Source organism: Leptonotus elevatus, chromosome 15 (assembly GCF_054856555.1).
Source record: "Leptonotus elevatus isolate MCC_2025b chromosome 15, RoL_Lele_1.0, whole genome shotgun sequence".
Classification (NCBI taxonomy): domain Eukaryota; kingdom Metazoa; phylum Chordata; class Actinopteri; order Syngnathiformes; family Syngnathidae; genus Leptonotus; species Leptonotus elevatus.
This window is the reverse complement of record NC_141253.1, coordinates 14,617,057-14,637,638: the sequence shown is the minus strand read 5'-3', so window position 1 is coordinate 14,637,638 and position 20,582 is coordinate 14,617,057. Positions and strand designations below refer to the sequence as shown.

The window sequence follows — 20,582 nt, the reverse complement described above, 5'->3', positions numbered from 1 at the left end:
TAACAAAATAGAATGCTTAGTTTCTATATATTTCATCTGCACTACCTAAAGGGGGAAGTTGGTTACAGTGATGACATTGTTGCATCGGCTGGAGATATTGCTCGTCCCGCCCACTTCGTCCCAGTGCCTACCCTGATTGGTTAAACACTCAATCAGTCAAAGGGGGTGCCGCCCCATTTACGCGATCGCTCTTTTCCACCCCTCCCTTCGGCAGCAGGTTGGGTTGAGCGGTCCACTAGGGGACCGTGGACAGCTCCCGTCTGAGGAGCAGAGCAACACAGGAGGAGGAGAGGGCTGGACATGGGGGAGCCACCGCACAGGCCCGTATGATCGAGTTCAACACAATTCGGATGTGCACCCAACGGGGAACAAACACAAAGAGAGAAGAGTGGAGAGGCCATCGGGGCACGGGGAAACAGACGAGGAAGTGAAGGAAAAAGGGGGATACGACTACTGACCCATCCCGGCGCATCAGGGGGGAGAAGAGGAGAGAGGAAGGAGGAGAAGAAGGAGAAATATTTCCGCTCGACCTGATGGACTGACGACAGATGAATGAAGACTGCCTACACTAACGCCTATCGATGCCTGGCCAAGGATCTGGACGTTTACGCCATGAACACGGACATGACAATGGACGGCATCGGCAGCCTGCACGGCGGGGTGGCGGTAAGCTCCATGGCCCCTGACGTGGAGCTGATGAGCGGCCACAGCCCTCACCACTGCCGCGGGAGCTCTTCGGGGGCGGTGGGGGGCCACGGGGCGGCGGCAGCGGCTGCCCTGCGGATACACCAGGACCTGGCCGCCGCTGCCGCGTCATCCCGCTCGGCCATGGTGTCCGGCATGGCCACCATACTGGACGGCAGCGGGGAGTACCGTCCGGATCTGTCCCTGCCGCTGCACCACGCCATGAGCGTGCCCTGCGACACGTCCTCTACCGGGATGGGGATGAGCGGCACTTACACCACCTTAACCCCGCTGCAGCCGCTCCCCCCCATCTCCACCGTGTCGGACAAGTTCCATCACCACCACCACCACCATCACCAGCGGCTTTCCGGTAACGTTAGCGGGAGCTTCACCCTGATGCGGGACGAGCGTGGGCTACCAGGCATGAACAACCTTTACAACCCCTACCACAAGGATCCCATGTCCGGGATGGGTCAGAGTCTATCCCCGGTGCTCGGTAACGGCCTGGGCTCCCTCCACAACACCCAGCAGGGTCTCCACAACTACGGCACCACGACGCACGGAGGCCACGACAAGATGCTCAACTTCGACCCCACCGCCTCCATGCTCACCAGGGGAGACCACCACCAGCACCGAGGCCTCGCTGGCCCGGCGAGCGGGATGATGCCGCACCTGAACGGTATGCACCACCCGGGACATCCCGTTTCGTCTGCTGGACAGCACCCCCACCCTCATCTCCACTCTCCATCCCACGGGCCCGTGTTGGCTTCCACCAGGGAAAGACCGCCCTCCTCCTCGGGGATGCAGGGGGGGAACAGTTCGGGGCAGCTGGAAGAGATCAACACCAAGGAGGTGGCGCAGAGGATAACGGCTGAGTTGAAGAGGTACAGCATTCCTCAAGCCATCTTCGCCCAGAGAGTCCTGTGCCGCTCCCAGGGCACCCTGTCGGACCTGCTGAGGAACCCCAAACCCTGGAGTAAACTAAAGTCAGGCCGGGAGACCTTCAGGCGGATGTGGAAGTGGTTGCAGGAGCCTGAATTTCAGAGGATGTCGGCACTCAGACTGGCAGGTAACTTACATCTTCATTTACTGTGCGCATTAACTTAAAACATAAGTCCACTATGCAGATTTTTTTCCCCTTACCACTAAAACACGGTCGCCATATTTGGCTAATTTTAGTTCAAAATATACTCCCCCTGTCGCCACTGAGAAAAAATGAACGATCAAGTGGACCTCATGAAGTTTATTTGGAATCACATGGCATTATGTTTACCATTATTGATCAACAAATAAGGAGATCGATGGGGAATGACCAGGTCAGAGGATTTCCCTCCAAACACAATGTTCTCACGCACACTCTTGCACTAAATTACAGTGAACAACAGTTGTTGTTAATGAGTAACTTTCATGCGATTTCTTGCTTATTTTAAGAAATTAGTCGTGCTTGATAGATGGATAGATAGATAGATAGATAGATAGATAGATAGAAAGAAAGACAAAAGAAAGAAAGAATGGGGATGATATCTAAACTAATTCAGCTTGCTTGAGGGGCTCAGGAGGTTGTGACAGAAAGGTTGTCACTTGAGTGGGTCTGGGGCCCCCTCTAGTGAGGAACCTGGTTTGTGTCCCAACAATTCCTCATTGTCTGCGGGGGACAGCCTCAGCAGCAGGGGCCTTACAAAAGGTTCAGGTGTTTTTTTTTTAAGGTGTTGTTGGAGAGACATGATTGCGGTGGTAAATTGCACCAAAAGGAGGCTTGAGTGATACTGCTGAGGTTTAGTTGTGCTGTACAAGCACTTTTCTTATGGCCACTCAGTTAAGGCAAGGTTCATTTCACCTTTCTCTTCAAAACTGCACTTTTTTTCTTTCTTTTCTTTCTTTTTTTGTAGCGACAAATCGATAGCGCAGGGTTAGTGAATACAAAATGTATTTTCATTTTATTCTTCGCTTTGAGCTCCTCACTCATTGAAGAGCAGTGTTTTGTTGTTGTTTTTAAAGGGAGACGTACCAATCACTAAAAGCAAAATTAAAGAAAGCAAAAAAAATGTTTAATAAATAAATACATTTTTAAAGACCAACAACAATAAAGATCTACATATTTGAATTAGAGCTATGGATAAAACAGAATGCATTCAGTAACAAAGCTTATTATGAAAAAGTAGTTCATCATAAAAATCCCCAAAATAAAAAAAAGAAATGAGAGGGGAATAAGTGTTTTATTTCAAGTTGTTGGTGGTTGTAATTGTTATAATGTCTACACCACTACAGTAAAATATAACTTTCAATCTTAGTTAGGATGGAAAATTTTGTTAAAATCTAACACTCTAAAAAGATCTTGATTGTCAAATGAAGTTACTGTTTTGGTAGCAGCGGGTTAAAAAATGATGTCTTGTATAAATAAACAGTGTGCATGGTACTTAAATCCAAAACTGTTTAAATAAGGCGTGTTATTAAATCCGAAACAATGAGCGATGGAATTTATTTTAGATTGCTTTGTATTGTAGTGCTGCTAGATTTGATTTGAAAAATTGCATTCATTCAATTACATTTATGTATAGGCTACTCCTATTAATTTTACTCTTTTTATTGGTGGTTTTCTCAAATGGACTGACAACAAACACATTTGTTCTCTCAGTCCATTTTTGAAGATTTTTTCTTTATTAATAAAATTTCATTGTGAAATATCAAAGTCTATTTATACAATTTTATAATACTAACCAAGGTTTCAAAACACTGTTTTTAGGATTGTGGCTGAAATTGTTGTTGAGCTGTTTATCATGAACACGATGTTCTACATTTGATTTTAAATCATGACCATTTTAAAGTTAAAGAAGAAAATCCATCAATCAATCACTGTGACTGGCAGAATAGTTTGGTGCAAATTTGCGCTTTAAAAATTGGAGATAAATATATGAAATTCTGTTCAAAATCAAGCAACAAAGACGACCGAGTGATAGTCTCTACTTTTTTTCTCCTCCTCTTTCAAATGTGTCTATAAGCAGTTTGCGCTCAAGATCTGACAGATGAGATTATCTCTGCACAATTGCACTGTCCTTTGATTCCTTGATTTCTGTCTATCGACCCTGTGGCAGGGGCTGCTTAGTTTTGACGGCTGTTGTTTGATTATATAGATTAACAGGAAATGCCTTGAGTGAAGGAGGGGGTTGGGGTGCGGAGGGGCGGGCGAGGCGCTTTCATTCTATGTGTGTTGTAAAATGGCAGCACGCAGACGCACACTGAACCGCATCCTGCTTCTGCTGTCTTGTGGAGCTTCGCTTTCCACACTGTCGGACTTAAGCAACATGCTTGGTGTGCTGATGTTCAACATCTAAAATTCCCTCTTGGTGTTTTGCTTTATCATCAGTAATTGTCAGTATCAAACAGTAATTGTGTGTGATCGTCATTGTCACGAGCAGTATTTTCCCAGCCACATTTTCCAAACTCCAAAAAGCCGCCATGTGAATGACACCATAAGTAAACTAAAAAATGGTAGATTGCAACCAGCTGCCATTTTCATGGATAGTGTAAACAAAGGAGCGAGATGGAATACAGCCTTATAACATAATCCCCATATTAAAAGTAGGGGTGTCAAAATGAGTGTGTTAATTTAAAGTTCCTTTAAAGTAGAGCTGGGCGATATGGGCAAAAAATAAAAAATAAAATCTCGATTTTTACAGACATTCAGGATCCATAATAAACCCAACAAACATTTATTTAAAGGTCTCATTTGTTAAAAAATAATTCCTGTGTAAAGTGTTCAACCAACAATAATGTACACTAATTCTAAATTAGTTTTGACATAAACTTAACATTGATATTTTTTCTTAAATGCCACAACTAAGTAGTTGGTAGCTATTGTAAACATGTATTGTAAATCACCCATCCAGCATTCTGCCACAAAAACATTTGACTGTAACATAACATAAGAACAACAGCTTTTAATAATCCAAAAGACAAAATTCGATTTCACGATTTAGAAAATTTCCAACGATTAGATTTTTAAAATGACGATGTATCAAATTAATTCGATTTATTGCCCAGCCCTACTTTAAGAACACAAATTTTTTTAACGCGTGATTAATGACCGCCCCTTACTTTGAAAGCCTGTACGGGGGGATTTCTAGTGACAACGCAGCAGACACGTCCACATCAAAATTTAGCAGTAATAAATGTAATAAGAATGCATATATTTGTGGTGAGTGGGGTCAAGTTGTATTTGACAATTTTAAAAATGTGCAGAATTTCACAAGTTACTTCATGTTAAAGATTAGATAGCTCTTAATATGAAAAGAAAAATGCACTGAGCTGTCACCAACGTGCAATTATGCCATCTAGTGGAAGAAAAATGACCTCAACACAAATCAATGTCACACTCGTTTTTTTACAGTACAGTACATCGTTTTAATTTTAACTAAATTCTATGAATTACTATTAAATTACTGTATCAATTACTAAAAGATGCAGCCATATTTCTGTTTAACATTTTTTCCACTTTGTTAAGAGTATGAAAATTTAGGGAAAAAACATTTAGAACAGATATAAAATTTGCGATTAATCATGAGTTAACTATTGAAGCCATGCGATTAATTAAGATAAAAAAATGTAATCGCCTGACACCCATATTTAAAAGGCTTGTTATCTTTTGGAAGATTTGGATTTCACTAACTGTAATATACATGCTCTGCAGTCTTAGTTTGTGATTGGGTGCTTGCCATTTCAACGCTAAAGCTGGCCACACACCAAACGATGCGACCAAAATTGACTGAGCAACTAGTTGACTTGTCAACCATCAGCAACCAGTTTTACTGTGATTAAAATTTTGAATCAAAAGGGAACAGTGATGCAATGTTGCATATGTAACAGCCAATCAAAAATTTGTATGTACAGTACCTATGGCTAAAAAGCAAAGATGGTCAATAAATAGGACAATCATTGCCAATAGCCTCTAAAATCTCCACACTGTCTTCTTTATTACTAACCGGCTTACTATTTTTGCATAGCTATATTGGCCAATAAGAATAATTCTGGTTCCTCGGTGACAATCACAGAATGTTGTTTGTGGTTCCAAAAAAAGAAAAGAAAAAAGAATAAAGTACAATATGTATGTGTGGAGCTTTAAAACATTGAGCTCAGTTTAATGATAAAGCAACACTAGCTTGTTCTTCCATTGTGAACTACCACTGACGCACTACGACTCAATGTTGTTAAAGGAGGTGACCAGCTGTGGCTATTATTGTGAAAACTGTGCGTGGGGCTGTGCAGGGATTACAATAGTTATTTCATTGCACTCGCTCTTCACCAATATGACTTTTCGAACGGCTATGGGACAACAGGGAGCTGCAAATCCTACATCAACAATGCTACAGCCAGCTTATGTCAAAAGTTGAGGTCAAAGGTTAGCTGCAACACCCCGGATATTAGCTGTGGTAAATGTAGCAGTTGCAAGGAATAAACACTTTGAATCATTTCGTAATCTTTTTGCTACCAATCCGACTGTTCTATATGAAAGCATCGTAAGCTAATTCCTTTGCATCTACTATGTCCGCCATTGCAATTGTCTTCAACTTTTTGGGAATATTTCTCTCAAAGCAAAGGTCATGCTCAGTATTGATATCTGACTGGAAACAGCTGAGGTGATGTCAAATCAAGAGAAACACGTTCTTTGTCAGGGCTCTACTGTGTGCAAGTTGAAAGACATCTTCAAAAATGTGGTTACTTTTATCCCACAAAAAAATATTTATGGAATGGAACTGCACAATGGAATAGCCCTGCTCATCAGTTTACTATAAACCCAAAAGTAGCCTGCTTGCTAACTAACAAACATGTGACACTCCTTTTTTTTTTTATATGTATATATTTTTTGTCCAGCTATGCTAAATACCTTTTGTAAAGTACAGTAGCTGCTTGGGTAGTACTATCCACAGACAGAAGTGTCAAATCCAGGTCCAGAAAGTAAAAACCCTGCCACAGTTTGGCTTTAGCCATTGATGCAATTAGCTAGCTAGCTAAACGAGCAGCATTGGAGCTAGCTAGCACCTGGGGCTAAAGCCAAACTGTGACAAGGTTTTTACTTTCTGGACCTAGATTTGCCACCTATGTCCACAGACATCTTCAACATTTAGTCTAGTCCAGTTTTAGGACTTTCCCAGTTCTGAAAAGTCATTCCTCTCAGCTCCACGTTGACTCAGACATTTGTGTAATAACTCCCGTGCTGCTTTGATTGCCTTTAATCACAGATTGCCAAACCGATACAAAACAAGCAAAATAACCCGTGAATTAAACTCCAATCATTGGCTTGTAATTAAGTTTGGTGTGCTTGGAAGTCTCACCTATCAATTTTAATGGCTCTGAAATTGTGAATTTGTAAAAAATATATATATATATATATATATATATATATTCCTGAAGGTGAGCCTATGGGGGCTGTTCCTATAGTCGAAAAACGCTCAAAAGGTGCGGCCTTGAAATGTATCCCAAACGTTGCCTCCTACCTTTTTTGAATCTGTTTCTCCCTCTCGTTCTCTCTTTTGGGGGGAGGTATTATGTGATTGTCAGGGGAATTGAACACAAGAGCAGAGGCAGCAGCAGCCCGATGAATTATTGATGGGAATCTCGGCGTGACCCTCCTCGGTCTGCTCACTTCACTTCTTCTTCACCTCACAGCCGGGTTAACCAGGCAAAATGGAGGGAGGGAACAAAAGGGGGGAGGAAGTGTGGAGCCCATTGTTTGCTTGGAGGATGCTGCCTGCGACTCCAAGTGAATTATGGATGACAAGAAAACGATCCTCAAATCAGTGTTAGAATAGGCAAGCTCAGTACAAATGCATTTTGTGACATGTTTGCTGCGAGTTAACGCTAGCTTGACATCCTTCCGTTGCATATTTCCAATTAAAAATATTTGGCGGCAGTGTAATAAGAATTTTGAAATGTCACACTTGACTTGAATATGTGTAAGTATTAAGTGCAGTGGCTTTGGTCAAATTGTACTGAAAATCCAAATGATTATAGGCTCTAAATATTTTCCATTTTACGTGTCCAGTTGCAAGTAGACTGCATTATTAATGAGCTGGACTCTACTTTATGGCACGCCAATTACCAGCAGTTACTCTCCTTGTGTTTTTGCGTGTATGTATTTGGACTTACAGTTGCAGACTGTGAGAATACAGATTGCTTCTGTTTTCAGCTTCTCTTCTTTGGACCTCCTGCATATTCACCGTCTGCTATTGATCCATAATAATGGATTTTAGGCTGCTGGGATAAGGAGGCGTGAGAGCTTTGTAGGGTTTCAGTTTGAGATGATTTGACAGAAAATATTGTAATCTTCACTTCTTGTTTACCAAACACCAGCACAACATGATACACTTGAAGCACATGCACATAACATAGCTGCAACACGGCTTAATTGTTTATCCAATGTCAGCATTTTGGGTTGTACAGTATTGTGTTATTGCAGATGCAAGCACATCACAATATGATCTAGGTTTGTATAGCAGCGGTAATATTAGTTTAGTTTAGTTAACAATGTGCCAGACTTGTCATAGTGGTCTCCCAAGAGAATTCCACATTATTAATTGAGATGTGGAAAACTACACCTCATCTGAAGAAAACACAGTTTACTAAACCCTAAACGTTCTATTTTAAATATTGTTATGGTCCCAAAAACTTTTTTTTAATGCTAGAGCATACAGACTTCTTTCATGCAGCCTCTGACTTGAAGGGAAACACTTAAAGCAATGGTAGTTATTACAAAAAAGGGTTGCAGCAGAGTATAAGAGATCAACCAGGGCCATGTTGCAAAAAGCTAATTTCCCCAGTGTTTTAAAAATTTGTGAATAATGATGAAACTTAAACAGATAAAAATATACTTTTTTTCTGATAAAGTTAAAGTACCACTGATTGTCACACCCACTTAAGTGTGGTGAAATTCGTTCTATCAAAGAAGAGACTCTAATCTTTCTTTTGGTAGGTTTCATGTTTTTATAGCAATAAAACACAATATTCTGTGGGCCTTGCAAAATCAGTCAAAATCCATTAAAACTGCTGGGAGCGAAGGGGGTTGCTTCAGTGAAAATGGCAGGGAGTGAACGAGTTAATATACAGTAAAATTTATTTTAACTACAGAAAACTATTGTATGACATACTTTATTGGGTTTTTCCTCCCAAATATTGTGTAATGTCATTAGTACATTCATAATATTGATACACCACTATAATACTGTACTTACATAATACATTTTTATTCAAGCCCGTATCCCACTGACGGGCGAAGGTAGCGAATGTTAAATGCTGATGTTTGGTTTTTCGTTAATGTTTTTTCTTGTTGCAAGGACATTTTTAGCATATTCTAATTTTGAGGATGTTCCAAATTTCCAAGATAAGAAAAACTGTCAGCGACCATTAAAACTGTTTGCAAACATCTCTCAAAAATCGTTGAGTCCTCGAAGGAACCCCTCGCAAAAGTTCAACGCTCAGTGGGATACCAGAAGTAGGGCTTTATCCTCATTACCTTTTGCTTGACATGTGTTGCCAATAAAAGACTAATGAACAATGTATAATTCGCCAACCAGAGCATGCCGCTCATTTAGTGAGTAAGAAGAAGTCAATTGAGTCAAAGTGAAGTGAGCAAGAAGGCTAAATGGGACAGGGAAATGTATCTGTGTGTTACTCACCAACCATTAGGTAACTGTGTTTGTTTACATTCAAACTCAGCTTTTAGCAAACAGGGGGGACGTCATGTGAGATTACATGATACCATCCTCATACTGGAAATGTGTTCAATGCGTTCCTATCGAGCAAGAATTTGTTGTGGTTAAGGTGATACACTTTTACTCTGTGGATCGCAAGCCAAGTCCTGCAAGCAACTCCACATTGGATAACACTTTTTAAAAAGTTCCAACATCAAAGCAAAAATAATAATCTAAAAAGGATCATGTTTTTTTTTGTAACTAACATGGCATTAGAGTGTCTGACTGATGTCTTCTTCACATTTGTTACCATGCTTTTGAGAACTGCCTTCCATCACCTTCACCAGTTTTTTTTCTTCTTTTTTTTTGTAACTGGAGCTCTTCTCATCCGTTGGATAAAGCAAAGGCAGCCGAGGTGTTTGCAGGATGCACACTTTGATTGGCACCCAACCTGTGATGACAGCCTTGACTGCTTTCTTGATAGCCTCGGGGATAAAAGACAGGTTTTAGTCTGTCCAGCAGAGAACTGACTTTAGAAAACGGCAGTCAATCAAACTGTGGGATGTATCACGAGAGATCAAATTGCAGTGCGGCTCCGCATAAAGTGGGAGACCTGTTGTGCCCCGACATCAGCAAGTGACCTCTGAAGGTCTTTGCTTTGTGGCTGTTGTTGGTTTTTCACCTTTAGAGTAAAATAGAAAAACAGAAAATAATTCTAGCTGCTCTGGTCAAAGTGCAAACATCAGCCTTGCTTGTTCTCACTGTTTGCAACATTCACGGTGGCTTAGAATATCACTGGCGTTGCGTAGTGATTTATTTTATTTAGACTGTCAACAACAATTATGGCGCCGCAGAGGTGTTGGAGTGGTACAAGTGTTGTTCAGCTCAACAGAGCAACCCAAGTATAGAGGAGAAAATGGTCCTGTCTCAGCTTTATTAAGGCGGTCAAATCAAACGTGACATCTGTACTCTGAGCTCATCGAGGCCGAGCGCTTTTAGAATTCACACAAACGCCTGTGCGAAGGAATAAGGGAGGGACATGAAGACAATTCTCCAGCAGAAGTGAAATGAAGATCTTTTGTAGACCAAATGTACACACTTTTCGAAGAATTTGAGCCCTGATTTTAATCAAAAACAGTTTTTGTATAAACAAAGTGAAGGTTGTGAGTCAGGCCATCACTCACAATTTTGAGTAAATAAAAATGGGAATGAATGAATTTTCTTTTCATGTTTTTATAGAGCCTGGTGTCCCCCAAGCACCATTCAGAGAGGGACTAATGAAAATTGTCAACTTAAAAACCTACATAGGCTCAAATGTTATTCATTGAAATTTTACTCGGGATTGACATGATAACTTTTGAAGAAAACTGTCCAAACTGGCTGCTGGGTTGTGGGAATTGATGACATTAAATCTCAGTAGCTACTGTGACTCCTGATGATATATCGAAACGAACAGTAGATAAATAGGTAGAGGACTTTGGACATCACTCACTAACCGTAATTTTTCGCTCTTCTGTGTTGTCATTCAGAAATTTTCAGTCTCGCCCTTTACTTCCCTCTGGTTCATTAGTATTGGTGTCACAGCGTGGCTGAAATAACTCTGTCTGCAGGTGTAATGAATAAAGACAGGCGGCACGGAGCCGTCAGTCTCAGGACAGGCTTTATGGTGAAAGACAAACAGCACTGAGAGAAATAAAAGGACAAATAAAACTCATTGCCTTTTGGTATTTGACCTTGTGTTGGACAAAATTGTGCAGTCATGAGGTTAAAATAGGCACATCAAATTTATTATCATGCTAAAATTAAATATTACATACAAAACAGCATTTAGTGCCTTGAGTGTGAAAATATTTTACAATATTCAAGGATTTAACAATTATTATATAATCAGAAGATTAGAGTTTAGGGGTCCTATTTTCGTAGATCATTTTCACGCCTAGTCTAGTGGCAAGTCTAGTCTGCCTTGTCTGGGAACGCATTGCGCCTCTACGGCCGTTCCGGCAGACGCTGCTTTGGTGACAAAAAGTACACTTGATTTTAGACTCACAAAAAATAGGTCTAAATGATGGCGCAGGTGGTGTAACACAATTTTGGTGGATATATAAAGGTGCAGACAGATTTGGTGCGATGCAGACGTGTGTGATGGATTCATTGTATTTAATTCATAAATATGCCAGCTGTCATGTTTGGTTTCTGTTTTTGGTTGTGTGTCTCCCCTCTGTCTGGGTTGGATCATTGTCACTGTCACCACTGGTGTTTTGTTGTTACTTTGATTTTTGGTCTTTTTAGAACTTTGTTGGTTTTGTTTACCCAGTACCCCTGGTAGTGTTTTTGTTAAATAAATTGGTTTCAGTACAACATGCATCCCTGCCGTGGTTCTCCTGCCTCCCTGCATTTGGGTCCTCCAACTCCCCTCCGTGACACCAACAGCATAGGATAACCCGTCGGAATCTTTGTACAAATCAATTCTTTGAACACATTATTATTATCATTGTAAAAAAATAGTCAAAAGTCGAGGGTATGAATCTCAGCTGAGGCCCTACTGTATGGAATTTGCCTGTGCCTCAAATGTCCTCCTACATTAAAAACCGCATGTGTTAAGCTAATTGAAAACTTACACCAATTCTCTCATAGGTGTGAATGGCTATGTGTTTATGTCTTGCTATTGACTGGCAACTTGGTCCAGCATGTACCCCACAACCATAATGAGGACAAGTGATATTGAAAATGGATGAATCATATAATCACCAGCATCCAGTGAAAAATAGATTGGTTGTTGTTTGATGAGTTCTTGTCTGTTGTTGCCTCAGTTGCCTGTAAATGTGCTGATGTGCGTCTGTAGTGGATCAATGCTCAGCTGATGCTCAGATACTGACACCAAACAGCAATATTTGTTGTCTCTGGTCTGCTTTATTTAGATATTCTGTGTGTGTGCGTTTGTTTGTTACATAGTTGGGTCAACATTTTGGGATTTCACAGAGTTGTGGGGCCCACCCGTCCATGCGGGGCCATTTTGCTGGGCCCCACATGTTTAGACCTCTTTTTGAGGGTCAAGACTTGGTTTAAGAGTTTAGGTTTGAATTGGGTTATGGTTTAGGTTAGGGTAAGGAATAGTGGTAGGCAATCATTTTTGATGGTTGGGGTTAGGGGAAGGAGCAAGGAAATGCATTACGTCAATGAGATGGCCCCACAAAGATAGTAAAACAAACCGTGTGTGCGTGCGTGTGTGCGAGAGAAAGAGAGAGAGAGAGAGAGAGAGACAGTCAGTAGGTTTCTGCGGCAATGTGTGCGAGTTCGATCGTGAAGCAGCAGTTTGGGCTTGGCCCGTGCGTTGGGGTGGATGTATGTGGATCGATGGCAGTAATCCAGAGCAGATTAAAAGAGCATTAATACTGGCAACGATAACGTAAACGGTACGGACCTAGATCTCCATTGATCTGTAGGAACCTGATCTAGACTGGTTCCTGGAAGAGACGGGGAGTAGTGAGTGGGGGAGGGAGTGCTGACTGACCGTATGTACTCCTTAGAGAGAGTTTTTATGATTTTGCCATCGCACTGGAAGGGAAATGTGACGATTAACATGCTACGAAATGAAAAGTTTACCATTATTATCATTACAAGCAAAATTGTTTTGATGCCGCAGAAAACATACACGCCACATTAAAATGTGACCATTAAAGATAAACAACAGCATAATTGAAAAGCCTACCTGATTGAAATTATCTGCAAACATGCAGTAGACTGTTTCCAAATCTACAATTAGTATGTGCACGTTTGCCTCTTAAAATTAGGGCTCCAGGAATTACTGTACACTACAGCCATTTTATGTAGATGAGTCAAAAGTATTTGGACGTTTGACATACAGTAGTATACATGAAAATCTTTCTTTTTCAATGACTGCCTGAGTCTGGACTCAATGCTGATTGAAATCACCAAATTCAGAGTTTTCACTTTCCACCCCGTAGAAGCTATGCCAAGTCTTCACTGTAATGTCTTACCGGTACTTGCGTAATTTAGAATTTGATGATTTCTATTGGCTCCAGACAAGTCTGACCGTAATAGCTGAATGGCTCTGTATATGCTATATTTTCGTGAACTTTCTTAAATGTATTTTTATTTACAATACAGTCCTGTTTTTCTTTACTTAAATCACAACCAAAAATATATCTTGTGGTTTTATGGGGTTGGAACTTTTTAATAGAATTTCATCTCATTTCAAGTCAAAATATTGTTTTAATATACAAGTAACTTCAGATTGTAGCATGGTTACGTGACAAATTAAACTGGTCATCAAGGTACCGCTCACCTGTCACTGTTCAAACTTACTGTAAAATGCACACTAAAAACTGAAAATGTTTCCGACGCATTTATTCCTGAAATTAATTAAACCAGGTGTTTATATTTAATTACTGTTTATTGCTGTGGTTGTAGTACATCATACTGAGAACTGTTTCTGCTATTTTGGTGACATTATTTAACTTAATTCATTCACTGTGTTGTAGGGCTGGGCGATAAATCGATTTTTTAAAATTAATTTGAGTGTTTTGTTGTGGACAATTAAAAAAATTATGAGATCGAGTTTTTTTCCCCCCTTTCGTTGCGCCGCGCCCGCGGCTTTTGCCTCCATGGGCTTCCGTAGCTTTAGCTCTGCTAGTCGTGTCTTCACACACTCCGTATGAGAGGAACTCAACAACAGCAAACAAACTCCCGCTAAAAACAAACAGTGTACCATGTTACCGTGGAGGAGTCATTAACACAAGGAAGCACGTATGACAAGAAAGGGGCACAATAAGAGCAATCACCAAAGCGGACACGTTGCACCTCGCTAATAAGACTCGATTTCACCACCTGCTGAAAACGGGAGAACCCAGGTATGTGCTACTGCTACCTAGCCGCAAGTATATTGCTCAAGTTGCCCCACGCCATTTGTTTAGGCAGTGGTTATTTTGCCGTGACTGGCAACTCAAATGTTAGCGATAGTTTTGCTCTTAACGGCTCCAATATTGGTCAATCGCCGGAGCGAGGAAATCTTAAGCCCGCTGTAAATTGGATATTTTATCCTGATTGCTTATAGACATTTACAGGCTTATAATAGCACAAATGTGCACGTTTATGTCGCTGCATGGTCGCAACATGTACGCTATCTCGTCAAGACGGACTCGCCTTGCCTGTGACACTTATCAGCCTCTGCGTCGTCTGCGACATAAAATCCTTATGAAATGTAGTATAGTGATAACAGCCTATTTGGAGTGACAAAACAAATTGAAAAGTGAAAGGAGATCTATAGAAGGGGGTGAACTTAGTGAAGCGGACTAATCACGGTAAAATAGCCGATTTACAGCAGGCCAAGACTTTCTTACTCCGGGAACTGGCCAATCAAACAACGCTAAAAGGAAATTTGCCAGTCATTGCAAAACAGCCACCTCAATTTACATAACGGTACCTGTACTTGTAAAATCAGCAGACAGTTGGAGGGGATGACAAGCTCAGACCTCGGTTCCTACATTAAAGCCAAAATGTGATGTTTATTTGTGTCATATTGAGGGACACAAGTAGCACTGTTTAGCTTTTAAAACAAAGTTGACAAAAAAAAGTTTTACTTTTCTACTTTATCAACACATTTTCAGAAATATTTGATTCAAGGTAGAAGTTTTGCACATTGATTCCAAGACAAGAAATATGGTTAAGTTCTTGGTTTATGTAAAAATATAATAATAATAACTAGAACAATTTCCGCGGAAATTTTGAATGGGCCTGCTGACTCTTTTCAATGAGCTGAACAGTTTAAAATTTCAACCGTTGAAATCGGTCAAGAAATGTGGAAGTTAACCATAATCAACTAAAAGTAGTACTGCCCCTTTAAGAAACATGCACATTCACGCACACACATTTGATTTTAACCAACATTTAAATGAGCTGAACAGTTTAAAATTTAAACCATTGAAATCGCTCAAGAAATGTGGAAGTTAACCATAATCAACATCAACTAAAAGTATCTTACTGTCCCTTTAAGAAACATGCACATTCACGCACACACATTTGATTTTAACCAACATTTAAATGAGCTGAACAGTTTAAAATTTAAACCATTGAAATCGCTCAAGAAATGTGGAAGTTAAGCATAATCAACATCAACTAAAAGTATCTTACTGTCCCTTTAAGAAACATGCACATTCACGCACACACATTTGATTTTAACCGACATTTCAATGAGCTGAACAGTTTAAAATTTAAACCATTGAAATCGGTCAAGAAATGTGGAAGTTAACCATAATCAACAGTATCTTACTGCCCCTTTAAGAAACATGCACATTCACGCACACACATTTGATTTTAACTAACATTTCAATGAGCTGAACAGTTTAAAATTTAAACCATTGAAATCGCTCAGCAGGCCCATAATAATAATGTAAAATTGGGAAAAAATCTTAAATATAAATTTTTGTTAAAAAATCTGAGATTTTATATTTAGGCAAAATCGCCCAGCCAAACTTGTATTTTGCAAACCTGAATTAATCCTGCAATGGGTGCACAACAAAGTCCATGCATGGAACTTGCATAAATAACTCACTCAGTGTGTTTATATCAAAGGAGTTTATGCAACACAGCTAACTAATATTGATAGCATCAACTGTTTTGGATTCATTATGAAAGTTCACTGTTATCACTGTTTGCGTATTGCATCTTTTTTTTAAATAACATTAATGTGATTTTTAAAAATTGTATTATTACTATTTTCCCAGTATACTGTGTAACACATAGTTTTGTCGATCATGTTAATAATAATTACTGTATACGGTACTGAATTAGGACTTAATCCTCAATTGTTCACAATTTTGAAGTATAGATGGCATTTACAGTATTATCTCCTCTCCAGAGAGTGTTTCTTCAGCTAACCCCAAGACTTATCATTGGCTCGGCTTGTGCTGATAAGCCAAAAGGAAACCTGAACATAAAGCGAGACAATGAAGAAAACTGACGGTCAGATTTTCTTTTCCTTTTTTTCCTTCACATTTGGTGGTAAAAGCATTAAAAGGAGCTCTCATTTGATGTGCATTAGATTTATGAGATTGGGTGTAATCCTCTTCTATTTGATTGTGCCACATAACTGGATTCATTTAGTTGATACCGTCTGTTATTGGATTAGGTTTTAGATTAGATGGATAGGATCCAATTGTAGATATTACAGCCTTTAATAGTCACAGGTTCCCGGGAGTAGCTGGAAATGTGCGTCCATCCATTCACTATCCAGCCTTCCTTTTATCGTCCACATCCTTTCACTATCCATACCTAATCACATATCCATCCATTCACTATCCATACTGAAGCATTCTTCCAAATTTTCCACATCCATTCATTATCTTTTCCCATTCTTTGTGCCACCACAAAATGGAATTCTGATGTCAAAAAATGTCAGATTAGTACAACTAGTACGACTCTGTTTTGCATTTTACCGACAAGGAAATCTGATCAACTTGTATGACCTGATCAAAACAGAGACAAGGACAGCGGTGAGCGGTTTGCCAAGATTTCCATTTTCTCTTGATCAATCATCAATAACAATCCAAAGTATTGATCCCAGAATATTATCTCTCTGCCTGTGTTTGCTCTACGCCGAGCTGTGTGCTGTGAGACAGACCGCCGATGGCTGTGGGACGCCAAAAACAAAGCTGATAAGATCGAGTACAGAGAAGCCAGTTAACTCATCATCTATTAGTCTTGTCTAGTGTGTATACGTGTGACCAAACAGTGGCTTCCTTTGACTCACCCTCACTGTCAACATTTAGCAAGTCAAGGTTAGTGAATGTTTTCCCTGAAGCCTTTATGCCTCTCCAGAGAGACGAGATTGGAAATACAAACTTTTATTAATTTGAAGTCTAGTTAATCATTCTGTTGCGGTAGTCGCATCGTGTCTTGAGGATGCATAGATAGGTAGCTAGCTAGCAAGCTATCTTACCTAGCTAGCGCAGATAGATAGATAGATGGATAGATAGATAGATAGATAGATAGATAGATAGATAGATTAGATTAGATTTTTTGATGTAGATTTTTTGATGTCGATTTTTTGTTTTTATGTTTTTCATATTAGGACTATTGTTCGCTTGTTTATTTTGTGTCAGAATTTATGTGTAGGCTTTTTGAAACGTAACAATCTAAAGTCTTTGGTACATTTCCCCGCTGTGTGTATGACACAATTTTCTGGCACTAGTGCTTCTTTGCTGGGAATGCCTACATGTACCAAGATAGAATATGTTGAACTATTGGACAAGTGCACAAATGGTGAAACAAATTTCTGACGCAAAACTGAAATGATGGACAACCATAAGCAAACTGAGATAAATGACTCATCAAGTAACATTTCAGCTTTCTATTTCAGATGTGACTTTGTTAAAGTAAACAATGTTAGGGGACAAAAACCTCTTTGCTTGTCAGGTTACAACATTTGACCTTAAAAAGAGGGGCTTTAATTTAAGCAATCTGTTGGTCTAACCTAACTAAACTCAAACTGAAATACTACTATGACTTTATACTATTTGAAATATGTGCAAAAATGAAATGAGGTCAATTCCTAATAATTGGGTGCAAACTGGTAGAACTACATCGATAATGATTAGTTACAGGTCAAATTTTGGATCCACACTGGTAACTATTTCCTGCCTGATGAAGCAGATGCAGATCTGAAACTGCATTACATTTCTCAATGTTTGGTTTATATATTGTAACATTAAATGATGCATTGTATGATCTTATGTTCTTGTTCATTTGTTTTTTTTTCTATTTACAAGTATGGTTCAAATGTGGTAAACTGATGCATTTTCCTTGAAAATAAAGATATTATATGTTTAACACATTTTAATCATGTGCAACCAATGTACATATTCAAATTAAGTAAATCCCCCAAAAAATGTTGTTCCCTCAGTGTACGTCATATGACATGACTGGTACCAAAGGACAGCTATTGTTTTGTGTGTATTGCACCTATTGCACATTTAACTGAATGTTTTAACATTCCGTTCAAAACTGAAAAGAAACGTTGGAATTTAAAAAAAATGATGACATCAAGGCCCTCTGAGGACATCGCATTCCACTATTATCTGAGGCTGTGATTGGTCAGCCTGTTACCGATACTCCTGGTAAACACATATATATGTGCAGACCTTAGTCTGATTATATCACCACATACATAGTGGACTGATTATACAAAGAGAAACCTTTTTCTATTTATCAATGTTATATCGATGACAGTGGTCATCGATATAACATTGATATGCAACTATTTGGTGAATGTATATTTTGATGACTCCCCCGTAAAAGAGCTCCATAACACAATTGCATGTTGTGTTAGGAATCACAAATATCTCAGAAACACACCCAGAACACATTTACACCATTAATTGTATGCTGATATTGATCTCCAATCAGTTACATTCATGATTAAGTGCTTCAGCCGCTAAGTGTATTGAATAGCGCTGATGTAATTCCATATTTTTCTTTACATTAAAAACGTCTTAAAGCAGTTGGTGATTACACTTTTAGTGCTCCTGTGGGTATTTCCATCAGTAGGACAGTGTATGTGGAATTGATCTTGAACACGTTTTCCACACGTGTGTGTGTGAATGTGTGTGTGTTATGTGTGTTTACATAAACATAAAAGGATAGTCAGTGTGGGTCATCAACTTAATTAATAGTCATTTCTGCTATGGCCTACAAAAAATATTGATTATTTTGGTAGTCTACATTAACTTTGTTTAATGAAAACAAAAACATTGTGTACACAATGAATTGGACCAAGCTGTGCTTTGCTTGGTGGAAATACAAAACCCTGGGTTCAATCCTGTTAGGACCTTTATATTTTGGGAGCTTTCATTTTCAAACTAAGCAGAGATACAGTATACTGTAGAGGCAGAGAGAGCATTTCCGGTTGGCAAAGTGGGAAGAGGAAATGATAACGGTGCATTAAGCACAACCACACACTGACACACTCAACAGACACAGGGATACAGTAATATGGAGTGCTGATTTCTAAGTGCTAAAATATTGCATGCCTTAATATAAATCTAATTTATAGTGTGTGTGTGCGTGCGTGTGGGTGTGTTTGTGTGTGTGTGAAAAGAATAAGATGAAGAAGAATCATCTTTATATGTCATGTACACACACGTACATGAAATTTGACCTTTGCATTTGACCCATCACGGTAGTGGACAGGGGGCTATATATTATTATAGTGTGTGTGTGATAGTGTGCCTTCTATATTCTTGTGTATTATTTCGCTACTTATGCCAATGTCAGCGGGCAAATTTCGGTTGGACTTATCGACGTAAATTAATATGACATATATCCAGCAGTGTTTCCCACAGATTTGAAATCTACTTGGGTGGGTGGACTCTGGGGGTGTTCTAGCTACTTGCGTCTCCACATGATCCACAAGTGAGTGACGGCGAACTAATGTTACATGCGGTATATCTGGTCGCGACATGTTTTTTTATATATATATATATTTTTTTTTATTAAATTTTCTTGAAATCTACTTGGGTGGTGGCCAGTTTACTTGGGTGACCCGCCCAAGTATTAACATGATGTGGGAAACACTGTCCAGAGAAAAAAAGACATACTTCCCAGAAAATATTTTTTTTATTTAAATAGTAAATGGAGAAGACTTATAGTGCTTTATCTCCAAATATTTTTTTCGAGGAGCATATTTTTAAATCAAAGACATCATTTGAAGAGCAACTTCATAATATTGAGGAGCAATTTTTTGCGGGTTAATCCCGGTGGCCTGAAACAAGGTGCATTGCGGAGTTTGTCACAGAAAGAGAATGAGCTTGACGACAAATTTTAACAACCTGGACACGATTGCTCGTCAGAAGGCAGCGATGAACAGAAATCGAGACGAGGAAGAAACTGACTGGCTGGATGCGTGCTGCCATTTATCCTTAGCTATCTTATGCTACTGGACCAAACTGATCAACAAGAGAACAAATCAATGTTTTGATCAACAAAGACTATTGGGAAGACGAACTTTTGCATCAATCAACAACCTGATAATTCACACAATTAGATATGTGACGAATTACCGCTTTGATTATCTGCGTCCTATTGCATTCTGGGAACAGGAATTAATAAGCTTCGGCTTCATCCCGTCAGCTCTTTTTCTTTTCGGGCATAAATGTATGTGAAAAGTGAATGTTGTAAGTTCTCTCTATGATTGTCCGA

The 20,582-nt window shown here is 39.5% G+C and overlaps 1 protein-coding gene across 1 annotated transcript in view; it reads left to right on the top strand.

Moving 5' to 3' along the window:
• The first annotated feature begins 263 nt into the window (after positions 1-263).
• onecut2 (one cut homeobox 2) overlaps positions 264-20,582 on the top strand; it is a 28,083-nt gene continuing 7,764 nt past the window's right edge. Inside the window, exon 1 of the mRNA XM_086097077.1 lies at positions 264-1,753. Within this exon, the coding sequence (XP_085953203.1) occupies positions 553-1,753 (1,201 nt within the window). The 5' untranslated portion in view covers positions 264-552. The remainder of the gene's footprint in view (positions 1,754-20,582) is intronic.